The sequence below is a fragment of the Leptodactylus fuscus genome, chromosome 3, assembly GCF_031893055.1.
Source record: "Leptodactylus fuscus isolate aLepFus1 chromosome 3, aLepFus1.hap2, whole genome shotgun sequence".
NCBI classification, from domain to species: domain Eukaryota; kingdom Metazoa; phylum Chordata; class Amphibia; order Anura; family Leptodactylidae; genus Leptodactylus; species Leptodactylus fuscus.
Genome location: NC_134267.1, coordinates 128718478 through 128743230, shown reverse-complemented (window position 1 = coordinate 128743230; position 24753 = coordinate 128718478). Strand labels below are relative to the sequence as shown.

The 24753-nt window shown below is 39.6% G+C and overlaps 1 protein-coding gene across 2 annotated transcripts in view; it reads left to right on the top strand.

Moving 5' to 3' along the window:
• The window catches only part of KCNQ5 (potassium voltage-gated channel subfamily Q member 5), a 504835-nt gene extending 480376 nt beyond the window's left edge, over window positions 1-24459 (top strand). For both annotated transcript variants that reach the window (XM_075268353.1, XM_075268351.1), the window contains 4 exons: window positions 13490-13598; window positions 19260-19391; window positions 20346-20472; window positions 21843-24459. In XM_075268353.1, the coding sequence (XP_075124454.1) occupies window positions 13490-13598; window positions 19260-19391; window positions 20346-20472; window positions 21843-22790 (1316 nt within the window). In that variant the 3' untranslated portion in view covers window positions 22791-24459. The remainder of the gene's footprint in view (window positions 1-13489; window positions 13599-19259; window positions 19392-20345; window positions 20473-21842) is intronic.
• The last annotated feature ends 294 nt before the right edge of the window (window positions 24460-24753 follow it).

Genomic DNA, 24753 nt, shown 5'->3' with positions numbered 1-24753 from the left:
AAGACAAGACAATATTGTAAAATGAATGTGAAGATAAATGATGGATCTCTATGATATAATATAACTATGTGGTGACATCACTTACATCGTCCTCTTCGGGGATCCTGATGCCGTCGACCAGCTTCATGTAGATCGGCTGCAATAGATCAGTGACTGCACTTGAGGAAGGACTACCATATGTCCGAAACGCGTTGTGCTGTTCCATTTGCTATTAAAGAAGTTTCTGTCATCTTCTAGTTGAGCGCTGTTCTTCAGGCCGATCATTGTATCAGGCCGGCCCCAATTTTTTGTTATTCAAAGTAAAAAATGTCCGGGTTTTACAGAAAATGTTTGGGTGCCGCAGTATAAAATATATATTAAGCACAATATGAATAAATAACATAACAATGGGAGATGACCTGTGTTCAATTATGACTACTCACAAGTTACACAAATATGGTATACAAGCCTTAAATATAGCAGGCAACCCCATATGCAATTAAAACCTTAACAAGTAACAGTAAATGTAAATCCAAATAGAAAAACATGGGATGCAGGAAAGTCCACCACAAACCCGATATTCATGTCAACTACAGCATCAACATTTATATCCACAACTATGAGACCTGTCATTGGCTGCCACACCCAGTTGCCGAAAGACTGTTGAGGTGGCTACAGGTCTTTTCATTCATTTGGCCACCTTTCCTGATAAAAAGAGTTGGAGGACCCCTGTTCCGGACCTACTGGATCTACTTTGCCCATGCCCTGAAATTCATGGGCATCATCAGTCACTTTCAGAAGATCTTTCATTCCCTTTACTGCAACCCAGTTGATATTTAAAGCTCCCCTTGGATTCCCCAAAGCTAACCTATTTGCGGATGATATGCTATTGCTTGTCACTAACCCCCTAATCTCAGTCCTGATTCTGTTTAATACCCTTTCCTGTTTCGCACAACTATCAGGTCTTAAACTTAACACCTATAAATACAAAATACTGCATTGTAATGACCCGTTGGCCAGTACAAAATTGATTTCTATGAATTTTGGCTTTCAAACTAAGGATACATTTCTGCCATATGTAGACATTAGTCTCTGCAATTCTTAAGAAGACCATTTTAAATGGAACTATGCCATGTTGATTCCGGGGCTTCTGAAAGACCTCGCTGCATGGCACTGCCCCATCCTTTCTTGGATAGGTAGTTTATTCTGTTAAGATGATTACACTGCCTTGTATTTTTTATTACTTTTACACTTTTCCAACACCAATGACTTTGTCTTCCTTAGCTACCCTTCAGAAAGAAATTTTTAATGTGATATGGGCTTACAAGTAGCATTTGTATGCACATTATGTATCTCCACAAATGCTCGGTTTCGCTATCTAACCAATTTCTTCTGTTTACACCATGGGTCTTCCACAAGGAATATTTTATCAGAACTTATTCCCTTCCTCCATTTGGTTTATAGGACTACACAGGTCTTTAATTTTCTCCATTCTTCCACCCTACTCAATCCAGCAGAAACTATGTTTATTTAGAGCAGCGAATAGGGGTTTTCTCTTTATGGTGACTTGAGAATAAGATCTTGATTTCACCTTAATCCAAGTCAAATGGATTGACTTTTGCACATCCATTAGCAAAGACAGTTGGCAGGTCACCCTTATGGAACCTTCTTTGAAGGTCCATCATAGGACCTATCTGGTGTCCCATCCATTACATACTTTTAATCCTTCAGTTTCACCTCTTTGTTTCTGAGGCTGTAATGCCTGAGGCACTACTTTCCATATTTGTTGGTCTGCCCGTCCATCATGTCATTCCTCCATGACTATTCACAGAATGGTACAACGGCTTTTTGGCTTGTTATTTCCATTGTCAGCCCCTACTTAGTCTTAAACCAACAAACTTTGAATATGCCCAGTATAAACTATTATAACACATCTTGATGGCTGCACATCTTCATGTCACTTTCAAATGGATGAAACCCTCTCTTTCGGTGACAGATGTTATTTGACGAGTTGCTTCTATAATGCTACATGGAAAAATGAATGCCCACATCTCTGATACTTGCCCACTTTTTGATAAAGTTTGGACACCCTGGATCACTAGATCTGGCAGGTCTGCCATAGTGTCTGCAGTTGTAATTGAGAGTCAGGATTGAGTGTGGTGCCCCACCTCCTTTCCCCAAACAGGGTCCTTTCCTGTTCATCCCCTGATCTTTATACTACAGCGCTACTCACCACCTTCCCACTACCATTGTATCAGATTGTGTTTGTTTGCTATACCTATCACCGTATTTTTCGGACTATAAGACGCACTTTTTCCCCCAAAAATTTTGGAGGAAAATGAGGGTGCGTCTAATAGTCCGAATGTGGGGGGAGGAGCGGATTTACAGCATGGCCACGCTACTGCCAACGCTGGTTTTCTGCAGCGGTAAGAGCGTGACAATACTGCAGGCCCCGGCAGCTAAGACACTCCCCGGCATCCGCCGGTCTATTACAGCAGAATGCCGGGGACTGTCTTAGCTGCCGGGGCCTGCAGATTGCCACGCTCCTGCCGCTGAAGAAAACCAGCAGTAGCAGTAGCAGTAGCGCAGCCATGCTGCAAATCCGCTCCTCCTCCGCAGGTCCCGGCAGTTTAAAGTTAGCCCCACCGGCCCCATACCTTTAGTGATGCAGGGCAGCTCCTGCACGGCGAGGCCGCAGGAGCCGACCTGTTCCGATGACAGCCGGGAGCCTAATGAAGGCTCCCAGGCCTGTCATAGATATATATTACTATCGCGGCTGGTCTATGACACTCCGCGATAGTAATGTATAGAATTTCCCATAGACGGCAATATACTTGTATTGCCGTCTATGGGACTAGGCGGGGATAATAAAATAGTAAAAAAAAAAAAAAAAAAAAAACCTTAAAAAAAATATAATAAAAAATAAAATAAATAAAAGTTCACCTCCTTTCCCTAGAATACATATAAAAGTATAACATTACTGTGAAACATACACATTAGGTATCCCGGTGTCTGAAAATGCCCGGTCTACTAATAGTTTTATGTACAGTGAACGTCAAAATCAAACGTGCTAAACCGCCGGGTTTTTCTCACCGTTTTGCCTCTGATTTAAATAAAAGGTGTTCTAAGCAATAAACATTTCCCAAAATGGTATAACTAAAAAGTACATCTGGCCCCACAAAAAAAACGCCCTATACATCCCCATACAGCTGCAGGGTCACCTGTCAATGTGGCCTTGCAGCTGTTCCAAAACTACAACTCCCATACATTAAATATTTTACCATTTTTTGCCTGAAAATTTTTTTTTCCTTTTTTTCTCAACTAAAACCGGGTGCATCTTATAGTCCGAAAAATACGGTAACTTCCATCTCTTCTAAGTGGGGATAGCAAATTTGGATATGTATCTGTTTCTTTGCCCTGTGCTTACCTTGTTCCGCATTTTCGCATTGTGTTTATGCCTGTTCAGTTATTTGTTTTGTATTCTTTTTGGGATGTGTAATTCAATAAATACCTTTGAAACTAAAAATGTGTGGTGGAGGCCATACTATTGTTTGCCCTGCTAGTAGCTGTGATAGCTGTTTTGCACTACCTTGCAGATGTAGTCTTTTAATCCACACTGTCATGGACACACAAATATAATCCAATTTAAATCAGAAGAAATATAGTGGGGAATGTGTACTTTTTATCTTTATTAGCAAAATGTATATAATTATTGTGGAATTTAAAGCAAAATTCTAACTAAACTGGATCTATCCAGGGGCGTAACTACCGCAGTAGCAGCTGCGACAGGGCTCAGGATATTAGGAGGCCTGGCGGTCCCCTGATTTTTTTTTTTTTTTTTTTTTTTTTTTTTTTAGTAGGCTATTACCTGCTAACTCCTGAGTAACTCCAGCAGATAATGGTCCTTATTTATTTACCAATCCTCGTTCCTACTTACGCTGGTGCTTCTCCTTCTGCAGAAGCTGTGAGCAAGAGCTGGGATTGGTAAGTAAGGCCGAGGGCCCACAAACCCACCAAACATCATTATCATTATACCTGGGGGGGGGTGGAGTCTTTTCAGAGCCCCGAGTATAATGATTGGAGGGCTAGGAGAGGTGAGGGAACATTAAAAACACTATTATTTACCTCTTCTGGGCCCTGGAAGGCTCTGGGTCTACTTGGTGACATCCCAGACATCACGTGGGCCGGGCTTGAGTCCTTATGCATCGTAACGTAGGCCTGCTCATATGACGTCTGGTCCATCATTGAAGATGGATGACATCAGAAGGCAGTGCACTGGAACCCAGAAGAGGTAAGTAAAATTGTTTTTCATGTTTGTATCCTCCCCTGGATCTCCGATTATTATACTCTAGGTCTGAAAAGACCCCAGTGTATAATAATTGTTCATGGGTGGTCCACAATGTGGTATAATACTGTGTGCAAGAGCCACTATGGGGCATAATACTATGCACAGGGGCCACTATGGGGTATAATACTTTGCCGAGGGGCCACTATGTGTCATAATACTGTGTGCAGGGGCCACTATGGGGCATCATACTGTGTTCATGAGCCACTATGGGGCATAATACATTGTGCAGGGGCCACTATGGGGCATAATACTTTGTGCAGGGGCCACTATGGGGCATAATACATTGTGCAGGGGCCACTGTGGGGCATAATAGTTTGTGCAGGAATGCCAGTTGTGTGTATATGCATGGGGAGGGGGTTGGGTCATTTGGGGTCGGGGGGGGGGGGCATGTCAAATGTTTGCCTTGGGGGTCTCCATTCCTAGTTATGCCACTGGATCTATCATAGATAGTGTATATGAGGGAAGCACATCATGGGAACAAATCTGCTGTATTATCTCGTGGGGCTAATATAACCTAATAAAATATACAGTGGACTCATAGGTTTGAGTTCATTTTATCCACCAAGGGAGCATTCGCCATCCCTCTTATCAGTGTCTGAATACTGTGTATACATGCAGCTACATGGCAGGTTATGAGTTACTGGTGAGGGGACTGGGAGGGGGTCAGGGTAATCACTTTCTTTGTTTAAAAAAGCAAAACCTCAATGCTATGATTCCACTGTACTTTTCATAGGCTCTTTCATAGGCTCATTAGGCAAACAGCACAATATTTTTTATCAATCAGCAATTATATAGACTGCTGCACTAAAAATACTTTCACCTATCCTTTCCAATAAGTTGATTTTTCATTAATCTTTTAATATTATTATAATTAAAATAATATTAATATAATATTCACTAAAGTGCCTTCTCAAATCCCAATATGAGTCCATGTCCTAATAAATGTAGGGAAAAATATACTTTTATAATATAGTTAACATAAATCCTGGTGTGTTCTTTTTTCTTTTTAGGATTTCCTCTGTGGCATTTCTCATCTATGTCAGCTGTATTGCCAGATGTTCTCTACTGTAATACTTTATGTTTAGATCAGGCAGTGTAGTATAGTAGATAAACCATATGAAGACATTAAATAATTGACTTCTGATTTGTTTCATTGCTGTCATCTTTATTGCATGGGTTGTTTTCCTTTTGTTTCATAGACCTTGATAGTACTGATGACAAATGTGAGCTCCATTTGTAACTTTTTCCTCATGAGGCTTTTTAGTATACATATTGGATTACATTTGGGTATACAGTACTACAAAGTGACACCAAAAAAATGATTAAAAAAACGTCAGTTAGTAAACAGATTGTATTGTAAGTACTGTTAAAGCAAAACTCTAGACACTAGATTAGAATGGTGTGATAGTTCCACCGCCTTCAAAGAGTGTTGTCAAGAAACACTTAAAAACATTACTGAATAAGGCAATGCTGGTAAAACACAGATGCCAAAGGCATACATAAATCGTCAATGCCACATAAAATATAGTCCTAGTATTTTTTAAGCTCTTACATGACTAATAGACATTTACTGAATCAACTCATTCATAGACAAAAAGGTTTCTATTAGAGGAAAAAGAGACTATGTACTACAGGAAAAGAGCTGCATCGTACAGAACATCCCCACCTGTTTACTCCAACAATCTTCCTACATGAAATGCATAACCAGGGCAAATGCCATTCATAGTTATAGTATGTACATACAAATGGATAAACCTTGCTTCTAGCAAAACAGCATATTGAAAATGTGATTGAGACCCAGACCTAACGCTCTATCAACACCATTGCCTATCTCCTCCATCTCTAGCCATCTGGATTTAATAGAGCAAGTGGAAAATCCTAAGGAATTGGTATTTCACTTTTACCTTGATTAGCATTTTTAGAAGTGATCTAGCAGTTCTGTTAATATCTTCATAACGTTTTATTAAGAAATTGCCGAAAAGATGGAGGTGATTCAAATCCTGGTTCTGGATTGTGATTGACAGAATACTGATCTACTCAAGGACTGACCACAAATAACTTCCACAAGGATAGTTAAGAAAGCAGCCTTGATAACTGTTTTAGGGTGCATTCACACAGAGTAACGTGCCGCATGACCTGGCACGTATACGCCGTGTGAAATTTTGAGCGCCGTATACGCTCCCATTGATTTCAAAATAACAAAAATAACGCAGAGTATACAATCCAGGCTCCCACTGAAATCAATGGGAGCGTATACGGCGCTCAAAATCTCACACGGTGTATACATGCCAGGTCACGTTACTCCGTGTGAATGCAGGCTTAAAGGTTTTTTTTTTATAGACTGATGGCTTATTGTTCAGATATGTCATTAGTCAAATTGATTGGGGTCTGACACTCGAGAAACCCCACTGATCAACAGTTTGAAGAGACTGCTGCATTTGGACAAGCACTTCTACCTCTTCACCGAAATACAAGCATAGCACTACTGTCACTTCAAAGCCTTCAGTCTGACTGTTGTTTACATAAAATTATATCTCTTTACCCAGTGTCACACACAGAATCCTATGGAGAAGGGAAGAGTGGAGTAAGAGGCTACAATTGGCTGGTTAGTCAGCTTCAGTTAGATAACCATTACGCAATTCTTGGTGAACAATATAGCTGCAAAAAATTTACCACAACCTTTGTAAACTTGCCCATAAGGAAAACAAACTTATTGCCTAATTCTGTGAACCTGTAACCTCTTATCTTCAAGCCGAGCATTGCATAGAATAGAAAGGAGTAGCAGCATTATTTGAATGCATTTTCTTGCAAACTCCCCCCCCCCCCATAATAGGTTAATATTTAGAAAGTAACACAGCCTGAAAAGTGGAGAAGAAAACATATATTTCTTAATAAGAAATAATCCTTTAATAATCCCACCATGGGGAAATTCAGTGTGTTACTGCAGCATAGGTAATAGAATAATAATACAAGAAAAACAACATACAAAAGCTCAGAATAGAAAAATAAAAAAAAGATAGTAGGCGTCATAACAAAAAAACCTTCAGTATCATTTTATTCTCTGTGTGGGGTGCTCTACACTTAGCCTAGTGTTGATTATACAACCTAACCACGGTTTTAGAGGATTGACCTCCGATAGCACTCCTTCTCACACTTGGGGTGAAGTAGTCGGTCGCTGACAGTACTGCCCAGAGCTGTCACAGTCTCATGCATGGGATAGGAGTTATTCCCTAGCATGGAACTCACCATTTGCAGTATCCTTCTGTCACCCTAAGAAATGCCCTTTTGGACTTCAAAGGCCCTCAGCCGCCTGAGCAGGTAGAGCCTACTGGGACCCTTTCTGTGCAGCTCATCCAGGTGATCCGCCCAGTCTAGCTCGTTATTGAGGAGCACACCCAGGTACTTATACCTGTCTCCTGGATGACCATCGGATTCGAAGCACATCTCCGCTTACTAAACTCCACCACCATCTCCTTGGCCTTCCCAGCATTAATCCTGAGGTGGTTCCGCTGGCACCATTCCACAAAATCCCAGTTTAATTCTCTGTTCTCCCTCTCATCTCCGTCTGTGATGAGGCCTACTATTGTAGAGTCATCGGAGTACTTTTGTAAGTAGCAGCTAGATGAGTTGCACCTAAAGTCAGCAGGTTAAAGTGTGAAGAGAAAAGGGGCAAGAACTGTACCTTGTGGTGCCCCTGCACTACAGATCATGGTGTCTGACACACAGCCCCGAGCTCTCACATACTTTGGTCGGTGTGTGAGGTAGTCTAGGATCCAGTTGGAGATCAACTCCAACAAGGGCCAGCTTGTCCCTCAGTAGCCTTGGCTGTATGGTGTTAAAAGCACTGGAGAAATCAAAGAAAATTATTCTCAGTGTTTTGCAGCCTCTTCTCTGTTTCCTCCTAATATCATGGGGATGACCAGTCTAGACGCATGTAGTCTAGTTCAGTTCCTGAGCTGCAAGGTCGACTTTTTCTCTGTCCAAAAGAGTGGATACCAGATGGAAATGCTCCAAATGCAAATCTGTGGATGGTTTCTACAACCCATTGAAATCAATGAGTTTGAAAACGAACTGTTCAAAATCAGTTTTTGAGGATTTTGAGATGGTTTCAAAAACTGATTTTGCATGGAAATCCAAATGCTGATGCAAAACCTATCCTGGCTTTGACGTTTCCCTCTACAGTGATACCAGTGTCCCTTTAAGAATGCTGGGTTCTAGGAAATAGAATTTTGAGTATTTAAGGCCACCTTGGTGTGGGTGGGGCAACTTCATCTCATTTCATGGCTGCTTGACACAAAAGTGTTTCCAACTTGGAAACTGCTGTTGAGATAGGAATAATTGCTCCCTGTCCTGGCACTAGTGTGGAACTTACAGGAACAGCGAAGCAGTGCAGCTCTATGTTGGTCCTGTAACTTCCATGGAGGATAATGTAAGTTATGGAAACACTGCTTTCATAGCTTTACAGTTAATGTGCAGGTCAGTGTGCGCTGATCTGTAGTAATCTGGTCAGACCACTGCAGAGAAGAGGGCTATTTCCTGCTCCTCTATGTATCAGCTGTGGACAACAGCTGATTGGTGGGGGTGAAAGGTGGCAAACCTCTACCGTCTGGTGAGGTCATAATATTTTTAGCCCAGAAAACTGTTTTACGGAATTGTATTCCCAGAATCCTTTGATAACAAATCCAATAAATTCTGAATTTCATCACAAAATGAATGAAAATAATCTAACTGTAATACTTTTAACTAAAGTTTAGCTAAAAACTGTGCAGAGAACTTGTAGCATTTTGAAAACTGATCCTGAATACTAATCTGTACATCTACATGATCTAATATAGCGCACCTTTTTGAAGCAAAGGAATAACTGTGGATGTACTTCAACTAGAAACACTTTGCTAAACCTGACACATTTCTTTTGCTTCTGATTTAGTCTGCACATTCTGCAGAATGGTGCAATAAAGCTTCTTCTATGTTTGCTTAAAAGCTATTTAATATTGTATAATAAATTATCTGCATTGCATATTAGAAAAGCATATAGCAAACTCAAATGACATTTTCTCATAAAAAATACAGTTGGCAGTAACTTCAGTATGCAAAGATATTTTCAGAACAATAGTAGATCTTGCATTGAAATTAAATTAAAAAAAGCCTCTGTCATAGAAAGAATACATACAGCATGAGGCTATGAGGCACACTAATGCTGGTATCTCCATTGTTCAAGTCTACCAGGGGACCTGAATTATGGAGAAGCCTTTCACTAAAACAGCAGTTACCAGCAGACACCCGCAGACGCCATAGACTATAATGGAGTCTACCAGGTGTCCTTCGGTTTACAACGATTTTTATATTGAAGCCGATGGAGAGAAAAGTCTCTGTGCAGGACTCTTCTGTCTCCGATTTTCGGTGGAAGCTGTGGGGGAGTCTCCTTCTACGTAGACTCTGATGTAGATGTGAACATGAACAAGAATATTTGTTTCCCCTCCTAATTAAGATATGCAATTGTTGAAGGGCTGTAGCAACCATGTTCTTCCCTTGTGTATTCCCAATTCAAGGCTCCTATCTATAATGCAAGCTTATGTCATTCAAGAGTTTTACTAAATACATTGCTTTAGTAATGATTCTTTGGGTGATATGTGAAGTTATTCCTCCCATTGTTTACACTTTGTTTCTTTTCCAGTTGTTGCAAATTTTGACTGGGAGCCCCCTACCCCATCCCTACAGTATACTCTTGATAGCAGCAGTTATTGAAGCTTCAGTGGTATCTCAGAGATTTTAATTGGTTACAACTGTATTACGCATAACTGCTGTTATCAAGAATATAGTGAGTGAGCAGCGCCTAGCAATTCTGGGACCGATCTGGGGGTCCTAAAAGTCAGAATCATGCTAATTTAATATGCCCTATCTTAAAGGAGTTGTCCACAGGAAAATTATTTTTAAAAATGTGCTCCACAGTCTTCTGTTAATGTCAATAACCCCCCCCCCCTCTGCCCCACATACTTATACAGCATCCCATATAATGTGTCTATGGGGCTAGAAGGATGATGTAATGCTATCCAAACCCCTATAACATTCTACTATACTAGTTAGGGAATCCACAATAGGATAATGTGGATCTCTTACAGCTATACTATAGGTAAATTACTCAACCTACACACTATTATGACAAACTCTAAGGGGTAGTGCAAGAAAGGGGTTAAGGCAAATTATATACTCTGTACTAGCCTGAAAGCACTCCCAGTAGTGAAAGGGGATATGAGGATAAATATAGTGAGTCACAGACCTACAGCTGATTTATATGCAGGCTTACTAGAGATCCCCCTCACTACCACTCTTCAAAAAAGCTCTCAATGCATTTCCCATAGTGAATAATTCTAACACTGGGTTCATCAGGATTGTCTAGTGAGTAGTTAGCGATAAACAGACCCAAACTAACAAAGGTAATGCAGTGAAAACCGCAGTTCCCGATGCCCTGATGATGGGCAGCGGTACTTCTAATGTTAAGCACTGAGCGAACGCCATCAAAGTCTATATATGTAGAACAAAGCGCTACTGACCAGTCTTGCTCATACACACATGTGGTGTGTTAGTAGTTCTCCGCCTGCTTCCATTGAAGAATGATAACGAGGCTGTTGTCATGGGACCGCCAACGCTAACATAGCATCGACGAAACCAGGAAATGATGATCAAGGTGTTTACATTCTGAGAATGTATAAGGAGGAGTGAACTCAACTTCACCCTTCTATCCTCATTGGGCATTGCTTCATATTGTACATAATGCAAGACAAAATCTCATATGGTAAACCGTACACTAAATAGTGTGAGATGAGAGAAGATAAATAAATGGCCCCACATACAGTAACAATTATTACAGTCATGCCATGTAGTTGCATAATTTTCCACACTATGCTCAAGTTGATGAAATTAATCACTCAGACACTGAACCAAAAATGTCCCTAACCATAATGAGATGAAGTCCCTATATCCATCTTTAATTTTACACCAAATTATAAGAGTAAATGTAAATGATACTGAACCATTCAAAAATCAGAATTGATGAAATCACTAAAAAGCATGGTATAGACTTCATCTCATTATGGTTAGGGACTATTTAGTGTATGGTTTACCATGATATTTTGGCTTGCATTATGTACAATATGAAGCACATCTGTATCTGACCTACTTTCAGTTTTCTTTTGGTCATAGGCAGCATTTCTCTTCCTCCAAACACGGAGAGTTGAGTAAATAGCAAAGAGCTCAATTTTTGTCTCATCTGATCAGAGCACCTTCTCCCAAACACTCTCAGAATCATCCAGATTGGTCAGATGAGACATAAATTGAGCTCTTTGGCATTAACTTGCCATGTTTGGAGGAAGAGAAATGCTGCCTATAACCCAAAGAACACCTTCCCCACTGTCAAGCATGGAAGTGGAAATATTATGTTTTGGGGGTGTTTCTCTGCTAAGGGCAGAGGACTACTTCACTGCATCAATGGGAGAATGGATGGAGTCACGTACTGTAAAATCCCAAGTGACAAACTCTTTCCCTCCGCCAGGACATTAAAAATGGGTTGTGGCTGGGTCTTCCAGCAGGACAATAACCCAAAACATACAGCCAAGGCAACATAGGAGTGGCTCAAACTGAAACAAATTAAGGTCATGGAGTGGCCTAGCCAGTCTCCAGACTTTAATCTCATAGAAAACCTATGGAGGGAGCTGAAGCTCAGAGTTGCCAAGCGACAGCCTCAAAATCCTAATGATGTATAGATGATGTGTGTGGGGGGGAATCAAATAAATATTTTTCTAGGCAAAATGCAAATAAATTTATAAAATGTATACAATGTGATTTTCTGGATTATATTTTTGATATTCTATCTCTCAGTATTAAAATTAACCTACCCTTAAAATTATAGATTGTTTATGTCTTTGTCAGTGGGAAAACTTACAAAATCAGCAAAGGATCAAATAATCATTTCCTTCTCATCCATCTCTATTAGGGTGCATTCACACTGAGTAAACGCTAGCTTATTTTGTAGAGTAAAATTACACTTGTAAATTTTGCTATCCCATTGACTTCAATGACATTTTACAGGCGTATTTTTACAGGCGTATTTTTTACAGGCGTATTTTTTACAGGCGTATTTTTACACTTGTAAAAAAATATCATTGAAGTCAATGGGATAGCAAAATTTACAAGTGTAATTTTACTCTACAAAATAAACTAGCGTTTACTCAGTGTGAATGCACCCTTAGTGGTCTGCTGGTATAATGCTGCACATCATATTACCATAATAAGGTGTCATAGATACTTAAAGGGGTATTCCAATTAATATAATCATATCTGTATTTGTAGATAATTAAAAGTTAACATTTTTGCAAATATAGGTAATTAATTATGCAGATTTTAATAGATTTTCTCTAAATATCTTCTGGTCACAAGTTGTTGTCTTGATCGGTTGCCAATGGATAAACCACAAATGCAGAAAGTTTCTATGGTCTGGAACTCATCAGAAACACAGGCCTGATTTTGTTATTGTAGATGGCTTATCAGGCAGGGACACTACATGTATCAGAATATATTCCAGCCACAATAAGGAAATCATGGCTGGGTTTCTGGCCTTAGAAAGTTCCTACATTCATGGTCGTATCCACTGATATCCGATCAAGACAACAACTTTTCCCCACTAGATTATTTAGAGAAAATCTTTAAAACAATGCAAAATGTTATATCTGTAAAAATGTTTAACTTTTAATTATCTACAAATTTTAAAATGATTATGTTCATGGGAATACCCCTTTAAGTGTCAAAAGTTCAACGTCTTGGTATTAGTAATATATAATAACCTTCCGAATGCAGTGATCCTATAAAGAAAGGTGAATTAGAAAAGAGGGCAGAAAAAAATGATGAACAAAAGGCTGGCAATATGAACTTGTGTTGGGTCTACCAAGGAGAAAGGTTTATCCAACAATCCAGATCCTGGATTAAACAGATCAACAATAATCAAAATTTAAGTGTTTGTTGGTGAGCAGCAACAAACATACTGTGGTGTGTACTGTGTGCAATTTAATCATATACCAAACATGTCTATAGCAGCTTTAACCATAAAAGGCTGGAGTTCTGAAATTCCTATGAATATCTTCTTAGATTAGTCTAATCTTATCTTTTTAGCTGACGTCAACCTTGGAACTGAGGAAGTGCATGATGACAAAGGGTGTCACTGTGATGTATCAGTCGAAGATCTAACTCCAGCTCTTAAAACAGTCATCCGAGCAATCAGGTTAGTAAAAAGTAAAGGCATTTGCCTTCTTAAATATTAGCAGTACATATCTACTCATGCACATCCCGAAAATATTAATAAACAAAATGCAAACTGAACTGTGTGCCACACTATACTTATAGAAAATGTATACATACTTCAATGTGACAAGAATGAGGCTATTGATGTAAATAGGATCTCTCCTATATCTCTTCAGAGAAAAATGTTTCTGTCTTCCTTGACTTGACCCTTCTTCTCTGAAGTCAGGCTACAGCCCACAGAAGTTTATGTTGAAAAAGGGAAGTAGGAACAGGAGTCAAGTTATTGACAAGAAAAGAAACACTGACACAGATGCCTTAGAGCAGATAGCAGCAGGATATCTAACTCATCAGTTTTATCCACATATATACTGCTCAATACTACTATATTCAACTGGAAAAGTGGTGGAAAAGTACTGAACACTGTTATAAGAGACATACCATGTTTCCCTGAAAATAGGACAGCCCCCGAAAGTAAGGCATACGGGGGGTTTCTATTGAATTGCCTAATATAAGGCACCCCCAAAAAATAAGGCATGCCTAAAAATCTTTGCAGCCAACTGAACACTGTGCGATGTGCTCGGTGTGCAAAGGAAATCCGGCTGCTGCCTCTGCTGTTGTGTCCACTGTCCCTGCTGCTGTAGGATGAGCTCTCCCAGCTCATCCCAGAGGCAGAGGCAGCAGCCGGCATACAGAAGAGGCACCGAGCACAGAGCATGGCATCCAGCCGGCTGCTGTCAGTGAATTGAGGATCGCTAAGCCCCGCCCATGAAAGGCCTGCTAAGCCCCGCCCCCAAAGGCTTGCTAAGCCCCGCCCATCACTGCTGGGACGAACAGCAGCACCAGCGCTGCTACGAAGATGGGAACGGTAAGTATGATACCTTCCCCCCTCCCCTACACTACCTACAACCGACAGTCATGCTGATGCTCTGCTAAGGAAGTGCCGGCATGACCACCAGTTGTAATAAGACATCCCCTGAAAATAAGACATGTCCTATATTTAGGACGACAATTTAATATAAGACACTGTCTTATCTTCGGGGAAACACGGTAATGTATCTGTGTCTCAGTGTCACTCACTAGGCTCCTTTTCATCCTCTGTTCTCCCCTCTCCATAGACTTCTAGGTAATCTGATCAGTCTGTAAGATATCACCTTTCCTCCCCTGATGAGACATAGTACAAAGGTCTTCTATTCATCTGAACTGTTGATTTATGGAAAAAAAATTGAATAACAGTTACTTTGTGGATACAATGCTACTACAACATTAAAGTTGTTGGACATTCCTGTTTAATTCACTCTCAGTACTCGGATTGCCCATAGCAATGTCAGGTGATTGTATAGCATACAGAATTTCATCAGAATTTATGGAATAATAACTTTAGAATGCATTTAACCAAGATTATTTTTTGTAACACATTACAGCGGTCACTTTGACATGTGTTTACGTGTCTGAATGAGCAGAGCGTAACTCCGTGTGAAAGCAGCCTTAGACTGAGGCCCCAAGTTGAAGAAACTTAGCTTTTTATGTTGCAGATTTTGCAGCTTTTTTTCAACCAAAAGCAAGAATGGCTACAAAAGGAATGGGAAATATATAGGAAGTCCTTATACTTCTCCTTTCTGCTCAATCCACATTTGGCTTTGGGTCAAAACACTGCATCAAAATCTGTAACAAAAAAGCTGTGTTTCTATAACTCAGGTTGCCAAAGGCCACAACGTTTTATAGTCCTTGCAAAGTAGCAAATCCCATCCACACATTGTAAAATATACCCAGAGCAGAAATGCTGTGATTTTCAAAAACGTTATGTTTTTGGAAATTGCAGCATGTCAATTATACCTACGGAAGTGCTGGTGGCTTACATATACGTATAATTGAAGCAGAAAGTCCATCGAATTTTCATAACGATGAGACCTATCCATTAAGTAGGTCATCTGTATGCCATCTATGGTGGTCTGACACCCAGATTCCAAACAGATCATTTGTTCTAGCAGCCTCCAAGTGCCGTAAGCTGTTAGTGGACAAGCAGTGCGTGCTTGTAGGAAAAAAAAACAAAACAGGAAACCTTGTATACCAATATTACGCTCAACCTTTAATTATACAAAAATAATGACAAATCTTTATTTCACACATAGTTGTTTAAAAACATTTACAAACTAACAAACCATTCATAGGAAAATAATAGACACGGTGCTGCAATTTACCAGAAAAACTGCTATGCAGTGGACAGGCTTGCTGTGTCACTCCTATAACCCTATACTCACATGACAGTTTTTTAGCAACTGCATTAATTTCACTGTCTGTTATGAAAGACCATCAAAATAAAGGTCACGTTCTATTTTTGTCCGTTTTCACTGCAATGTATGCGATAGTCATGAAAATGGACGCCCCCAGGTGTAAAGTAGCTGTTAGAACAGATCATCTGGATGCAATCTCATCTGATATTTTCCTATGCTAGGGCTTTCTTTCAGGGCTTTCATTTACATTTGCATTCAAATACTTTTCTGTTTCAACAAACACCAACAAATTGCAAGTCAACAGGAGTCCAAATTTGAAAAGTTGAACCTGTTCTGATATGTTATAGTACATGTCTCTAGAAACCAAATGTATACTCTCGACGGAAAGTGTAATGGGAAATTTTCATAGCTGTGCAAGTCTCTGGCTCTCCAATACTAAGCTGCACTAGGCACGATAAGTGCTGGGTGGTCAGATACTTGTGGTGTTCCGGAGAAGATAAGATCCACAAAAGCATTATGCAGAGTTGTAAGACATGCTGCTACAGAATTCTTATTTCACAAGGAACACAAGTATTTTACTAAAACAGGCATTCAGTGGGGATGACAGAATCTCTTAAAGAGGACCTTTCACCATTTTGCACACAGGCAGTTCTATATACTGCCGGAAAGCTGACAGTGTGCTGAGTTCAGCACACTCTCGGCTTTCCCGATCTGTGCCCGGTGTGAAGAGCTTACGGTCCCGGTACCGTAGCTCTTCTATGGTCAGAAGGGCGTTTCTGACAGTTAGCCAGAGACGTCCTTCTTCACAGCACAGCCAATCGCGCTGTGCTGTGAGAGCCGGGAGGAACTCCCCCCTCCCTCCCTGATAATGCTCGTCTATGGACGAGTACTAAGAGCAGAGGGAGGGACGTTCCTCCCGGCTCTCACAGCACAGTGCGATTGGCTGTGCTGTGAAGAAGGACGTCTCTGGCTAACTGTCAGAAACGCCCTTCTGACCATAGAAGAGCTACGGTACCGGACCGTAAGCTCTTCACACTGGACCCAGATCGGGAAAGCCGACAGTGCGCTGAACTCAGCGCACTGTCAGCTTTCCGGCAGTATATAGAACTGCCTATGGACAAAATGGTGAAAGGTCCTCTTTAAATTTGTCTTTGGGTTTATGGGCTTTACCCTCCCAGGGGTTCTTTATAGGATATAGGAAAGACTAGAGAAGTGTTTCACAACCTTTTCAGACTTAGGGAGCCTTCACACAGAGTATACGTTCCACTCATTCTGAACGTAAAATTCGTTCAGAATGAGCGCGTAAAAACCAGCTCCCATTGACTTGAATGGGGGCTGGCATATGTGCGCTCCCCATTGAAATCCATGGGAAGCTTTTTTCCCTATTGCTTTCAATGTTATACGTGCGTATCACATTGAAAGCAATAGGGGAAAAAGCCTCCCATTGATTTCAATGAGGAGCGCACGTATGCTAGCACCCAGTGTATACCTATACTGTGTGGAGGGGTCAATATGGAATATTATACTGTACTATGTGAAAGGGCCACTATGGGGCATTGTACCATGTGGAGGGGCCACTGTGCGACATTATACTGTGTGGAAGGGCCACTATGGAACATTATACCATATTATACCATGTGGAGGGGCCACTATGGGACATTATACTGTACTGTGTGGAGGGGCCATGATGGGAACATTTTTCTGTATGATGGCATATTTTTGCACACAAAATGCAGGTAATTTTCTAATAAAAATACATGCATTTTTGTGCAAAAATGCACCATGTGAACGCAGCTTTACATCAAAGTGAAAGCCCAGGACTAGATGCCGCTGTAGCGGCATCCAGATACATAGTTGGTCATCACCTTAAGGGTGCAGGCACACAATGTTCCTGAATGCATAGATTTACCAGTAATTAAGTGCTGCACATGTACTTTTATTGCTTTTAATGGGAAAGTACAAACGTGTCTAGAAAGAGCAGCATCTAGAAGCATCTTGTGAAAATACTTCTGTGTTATGTCGTATACAGCCTTATTATTATTGCACAGCACCCCAAGTACCTTATCTTTGATTCTTTAACTTAAATCAGTGCACTGTACAAAAATGGTTGCCTACCTTTGTCATATACCACACCAAGGTAAATATTCTAACTTATAGATTTACTTTTGAGTACTTCTGAGTCCTTTAGCATGCGTTTCCCAAAAGTACAGTGTATGAGTGCTTCTGTACAGAAATGTACAGTTTGTGCAGGTGCACTGGCATCCCATCGTGGCATTCCGCGATAGATTAGGCCCAAATTAATAGGCTGGAGCCTTGTGCTGCAGACGCGGCATCCGCGGCAAGATAGGGCAGCTCAATTCTTTTTTCTGCTACTAGCTAGCAGAAAAATGAAGTGAGCGGCTCCCATTGAAGTCAATGGGGGCAGCGGATTTTGAGGCGGATTCCGCCTCAAAATCTGCTGCCATCTTGCCCCGTGTGACCTAGCCCTAAGTGAGTCTGGAAACTAAAAAGCTTAGATTTAGTACTGTCGATACTGTTAGATACTGTAAGCATTTTAAAGGTGACACAGAATCCAAAACCTCTATCTCCATTATGAACTCAGCCATGTCTGTGTTTGTGACTGTTAAGACAATTCAATGAAGCCTAAAAACAGATCACATTTATTAAGTGGGCGGTCATATTAACATGCAAGATTCACTCATGTTAGACATTGTTTAGTGACTGCTGCCCTCTAGTGGTAATATTGTAAAAGACCACAGTATGAAAGAGATACTACTGGAAGTTGGTGACTAGTGTTCATAGGTTTCTATATTTGAATAATTCTTATGTGTGCTTTGGTTTCATGTATAGTGAATTATAGTGGCATTTAATGTTATATACATTTATTATCACTAATATGTATATATTTTTACAGCTTTTATATATTTTAAACAGCTGAAATTAGTCATGTCTTCTATTAAACTAGATGCTCAAAATGTATCATGTTGCAAATTTCATGGGTGTTTTCTAGGATTATAACCTAGTCACTGGAAATCTATATAAATCACACCAGATAACTGGCAAATTGATTTTTTTATACCTTACTCTAGATAACTGTATAATATGTCAACCTGAGACATCCCTGCCCAAACCTGCCCCGTTCTGCCCACATTTGCTAAAAGTGGCAAGTGAGGCGCAGAATGGGGAATGTGGCTCATCTTTAGTACAAGAAAGAGATTTGCACCAAAGATGCATCAATTTATCACCTATCTAAGCAAGAAAGCTGGATGGCTAGAGGGGGTTAATAAATCCCCCATAATGTACCTAATCGGTCAGTGGATTCCTATACTTTTTGTTATATATGTGTGGAGGGCATATTTTTATGTTCAATTTAGTTATTTAGGAATTTTGTAAATGATTTTTTTCCACAGAATCATGAAGTTCCATGTAGCCAAGAGGAAATTTAAGGAAACTTTACGGCCATATGATGTGAAAGATGTAATTGAGCAATATTCTGCTGGCCATTTGGATATGTTATGCAGGATAAAAAGCCTTCAGACACGGTTAGTAATAAATATGTTATAGTCTTAACAGTGTCTTCAAGCTTAAAGGGCGTATGGCATGACTGAAATGCCTCCAAAACTAGTAATAGTGCAGTTTGCCAATTTTAAACATGCTGGGAAAAATAAAATCTAATACGTCACAAGATTCTAAAACCATGAGAGCTATGAGGGTAGCCAGAAGTCACAGACTTCTCCTCAAGCGGAGCTCAGGGGGATTGAGCAAGCTAGGGGTCAAGTGGCTCTTAGAGCAGCCGAAACGCCGGGGCAGGCGGATCATCGACATTAACAACACGCTCATTATATGGCATCCCAGACAGCTGCTGAGATGCCAGAACAATCAAAGGCACGGCACGAGCAACAAGTTCAGCAGCAGGACAGCTTGAAAACTGCCGAAACGCCGGAGCAGGAGAACCATCAACGGCAGCAATTTGCTGAATATAGGCAGATCATCGACGCCAACAACACGCAGACAACATCGCGGGCAGAGGCTAGTGTATACATATTTCATGACACTGTTCAATAAAATAATATAAGGGCCCCTTCACACGGAGTAAACGCGCATGTATTTTGGCAAAATACACGTGTAAAAATAAGACTCCCATTGACTTCAATGACATTTTACACGTGTATTTTGACGTGTTTTTTTACACGTGTAAAAAAAATGCCATTGAAGTCAATGGGAGTCCGATTTTTACACGTGTATTTTGCCAAAATACACGCTCGTTTAATCCGTGTGAAGGGGCCCTAAGGCAATAATAAAAGGCAACTCTTACTCATAATACATACAGAGGAATAGATCATGAGGATACCCCTGCTCTGGTGACTTGATTACATTTAATAACTTTACACAAAATAATAGCATTGTCACCTGCATCCTTTAAATTGTGTTGTATTATAATTTTTGGCTATATTGCTGCTGTGTGAATAACAATATCCTTTATTTTTCATATTCAGGGTTGATCAGATTCTTGGAAAAGGCCAAATAGCAACTGATAAAAAGAGTCGAGAAAAAACTGTACATGAAATTGAGGCAGGAGATGACCTCAGCATGTTAGGAAGAGTAGTTAAAGTGGAGAAGCAGGTAAAGTATTAAGTAATATTCTGGGTTTTTTTATTATTAATATTTGTGGTTTGCGTAAATAATATTCAGTCTTTATAGGAAATGTCTTGCAACTTTTTAATATATTTGTGATTACACCCAACATCCTTTCACATGATGTCAGCCATACAAATATCTTCTATGATCCTGCACTGTGCTCTGCTCCTCTATTAACATTTTACATATGAGAAGCCAGTGGATGACAGCTCCAATTCAGAATTGAAACCCAAGACTAGGTTTCCATCCCCTTGTCATCAAGAATAACATGCTATTCTATCCATTAAAAATAGAAAATCTGATGATACAATTTTAATATAAAGGGATCCATCAAGATCTATTACAACTCATTACAAAACAGATGATAAAGCATCTTCTATTATATCCAACCTGATCTGGCCACTACACAGACGCTGTCTGCTTCCTGCTCCATTCTCTGTGTATTAGTTGCTAATAACTACTAATCAGTGAAAGTACCAAGTGTTGAACCCCCACCAATCTGATATTGATGACTTATGCTTAGAATAGATCATCAATATTTTTTAATACCAGAAAACCCCTTTAGGCTGAGGCCCCACATTGCGGAAATGCAGCTTTTTTTGTTGCAGATTTTGCTGCGGTTTTTTGAGCCAAAGCCAAAGCGTAACTCCGTGTGAAAGCAGCCTTAGACTGAGGCCCCAAGTTGAAGAAACTTAGCTTTTTATGTTGCAGATTTTGCTGCTTTTTTTCAACCAAAAGCAAAAATGGCTACAAAAGGAATTGGAAATATATAGCTAGTTCTTATACTTCTCCTTTCTGCTCAATCCATTCCTGGCTTTGGCTGAAAAAAAAACACATCAAAATCTGCAACAAAAAAAAAGCTATGTTTTCGCAACATGGGGCCTTAGCCTTAATTAGTAGAGATGAGCGAGTACTATTCGAAACGGTAGTTTCGAATAGCACGCTCCCATCGGAATGAATGGACACAGCTGGCACGCAGCCGGGGCTGGCGTCCTGCCGCTTAACCCCCTGCGTGCCGGCCGCTCCCATTCATTCCTATGGGAGCGTGCTATTCGTAACTACTGTTTCGAATAGTACTCGCTCATCTCTATTAATCAGTAATAATCTGGGCAGAGAACCCACTTCCTGCACCTCAACGTACAAAGGGCTATAATTTATTCGAAATTGGGGCTCTAGTATTGCCTCATTGAATCCAAGACACTTATCTAGAGTTAGGTATCCAAGAGCTACAGGTAACTAGACCATAACCTGTATGTAACGCAGTGAGGCCGCTTGAGATATAGACTTTCGGTATTTATGTGGCAATGATGTGATATACATTTATATAACCATAACTATTATTATTTCTTTTATAGGTACAGTCAATTGAATCAAAATTAGACAGCCTACTTGATATCTACCAACAGGTCTTAAAGAAAGGCTCTGCCTCAGCACTGACATTGGCATCATTTCAGATGCCCCTATTTGAATGTGAACAAACTTCAGATTATCAAAGTCCTATAGACAGCAAAGATTTGTCAAATTCTGCACAGAACAGTGGATTTATATCCCGATCAGCTAGTGCCAACATCCCCCGGGGGTTACAATTTGTACTTACACCAAATGAATTTAATTCACCTCCTTATTATGGATTTAGTCCTACAGTTGATAGCCAAGCAGCACAGGTATCAGCAAATGTAAGTGATGGACCTGTAACTGTGGTAACAAACAGTATATCAAACCAAATAAGCCAGGCCTCAAAGCCAACAGCACCGACAACACTACAGATACCAGCTGTATCTCCATTGAAACATATCACCAAACCAGAACCAATTCATATAATTCCCATGACCACAAAAGAGGATGTTTGTGATGTCACCGCCTGCCTTGTTGCCTCAAAAGAAAGTGTACAGCCTGCACAACCCAATTTAACTAAAAATTTTGTAAGGCGGAAAAGCCTTGACACAAATAGTGGGGTATTGTCTTCAGCTCCCTTTACACACAAGGATTTTGGAAAATCAATTTCAGTACAAAATCTAATTCAGTCTACAGAAGAACTAAATGAACAGCTATCATGCAGTGACTCAAGCGTCTCGAGAGGCAGCCAGGAAGCTTACCCACAATGGAGGGAGTCAAAACTTTTTATTGCAGATGAAGAGCTGGAGACAGAGACTGAAACATATGACGCTGCCTCTGAGCCTACAGTGGAAACCACTTTGTTATCTGACTCTTTGAGGACTGGAATAGCAAGATCATCTCAAAGCATTAGCAAAACTAGGGATGGTACAGAAACCCTAAGCCCTCCACATGTCAAACACAAATAGCATTTTTGTAGGGTTTACAGTTCCTTAAATCATTCATAACATTGCATGACCTGTTTTGAAAGCCCTTACGATTAGCAGTGCAAGAATTGGGAAGAATCTGAATGAAAGATCTATGAGCCACTTTCTTCTGGTTGCATGAAAACGCATGTTTTAAGTGAAGGCTAGACATGTCATAAAGATATTTCTATATCTTTAACCCTATAATCTATAGAATGATGTATACCATGGTTGGTTTAAATGGCCACTAACCTATAAAGTCCATGAAACCAAATGAGTTAATATGATTCCAAAATATTATCTTGGGAGCCCTACATTTTTGTGGTACTCTTCACAAATGGTACATTCGAAAGCACTTTCTAGATAGAAAAAAATGATCTGTCCAGATTAGAACTATAAGGTGTTTACAAGAAAAGGATGTTACAGCTGCTAGCAATTTTACCAAGGAAAACAGTAACATTGGACTTTAACCGCTGCTAGTTGTGACAAGATGACACATACATATTCATTCATTTCAGTCGTTTAATGCACATATAACAAGAATGTTGATTTCTGTATATTTTTGGTGAAATAGTGCTGTGACAAGCATACAGTTGGCACATCACATTCAGGTTATTCTTGTCATAGGAACATTCTTTTGCTATGAAGATTTATAATACATGAAAGTCACTGCAGTCTTAACCATACTAAATGCTGTACAAACTCTTTCGTGAAGGACTTGACCTGTTTACTATGAAAAAAAAGTTCTGCCTCCACATTTATTTTCAAAGTATTCTTGGATGTTAAATGATAGGCTTGTTATGTGAACGTACTTACATACTGTATATTGTATATATGGTGTCCATGTCTATGAAACCTGCTTCAAGGGACATCATTTCAGAAAAAAAAGAACCACAGCCAATTTCTTTTTATTAATGACTTCTTTTACTGATTGACTTGGTTCTGACAAAGCCATTGTTAATAGATATTGAAACACATGCTTATATGATGGGGTAGATGAGAAACACTCTTCTACCTGTCCTGAGATGATGTTCTTACAAATGAGTAATTGTATTCTACTGTTTATCCTCCATGAACAAAGATTGAATGATCAATTCTGCAAGATGTCTGAAGCACAAAAAGCTCTTTCCTGTTTGCCATTTCATACGCCATTTTGGGTTTCTTTTTCATTATTTCAGTAGTAAAATTTTGCTCTTACTAAAGCTTTACTACTAATAATTTTGTGACATTATCTAGGGTATCTCAACATCTCAGCTCGTATTAGAAATAACTTATTTTGAATGTCTGCATCCGTTTAGCCAAATAACAATTCTGTACATTTAAAAGTATTGTACAACGTATACAAGTTTTCCTTTACATTTCTTTTAATCGATGTTTCACGTGCCTTTATTTCATTGTACATTGCCATATCTCATAGGTCTGCATTTTGATTAACAGATGATTGCAAAATATAGAAATCGTTTTTATTTAAAAAGAAAAAAAAAAAAAATTTTCCTGTTCCTTTTTCTCCATGAATAGACAAAGCAGGTACCCTTAGTTGATTTTATTGGTAAATTATCACAAATAACTTGGTATACTGTATTTGCCTTAAATGAAATGCTTAAGAGCTTGAAATTTACTAGTTTTAATTTAATTTATTTAATAAAATTTGTGCACATAACTGCGCAATTCTATGGATCATATATAAAAAAAAATACATGGAATATTTTTCCTGAAAGACGTAATAAACACAAATATGTTTTAGCTTGGTTGTTTTTTTTACAATCCTCATGTTTTTGTGTTGTTACACTTTAATATAAAAAGAATGAAGAGATTATTGTAGAGTCCCTATACTGTACTGAAATCTTCACACCAACCATGCATAGGGCTGATATTTGCCCTTAAAGGGGTGTTTCCGTCTCATTGGTATGACAAACATGTTCCTAACATGGAAAGCCTTACTATTTGAAGCATATTGCAGCATGAT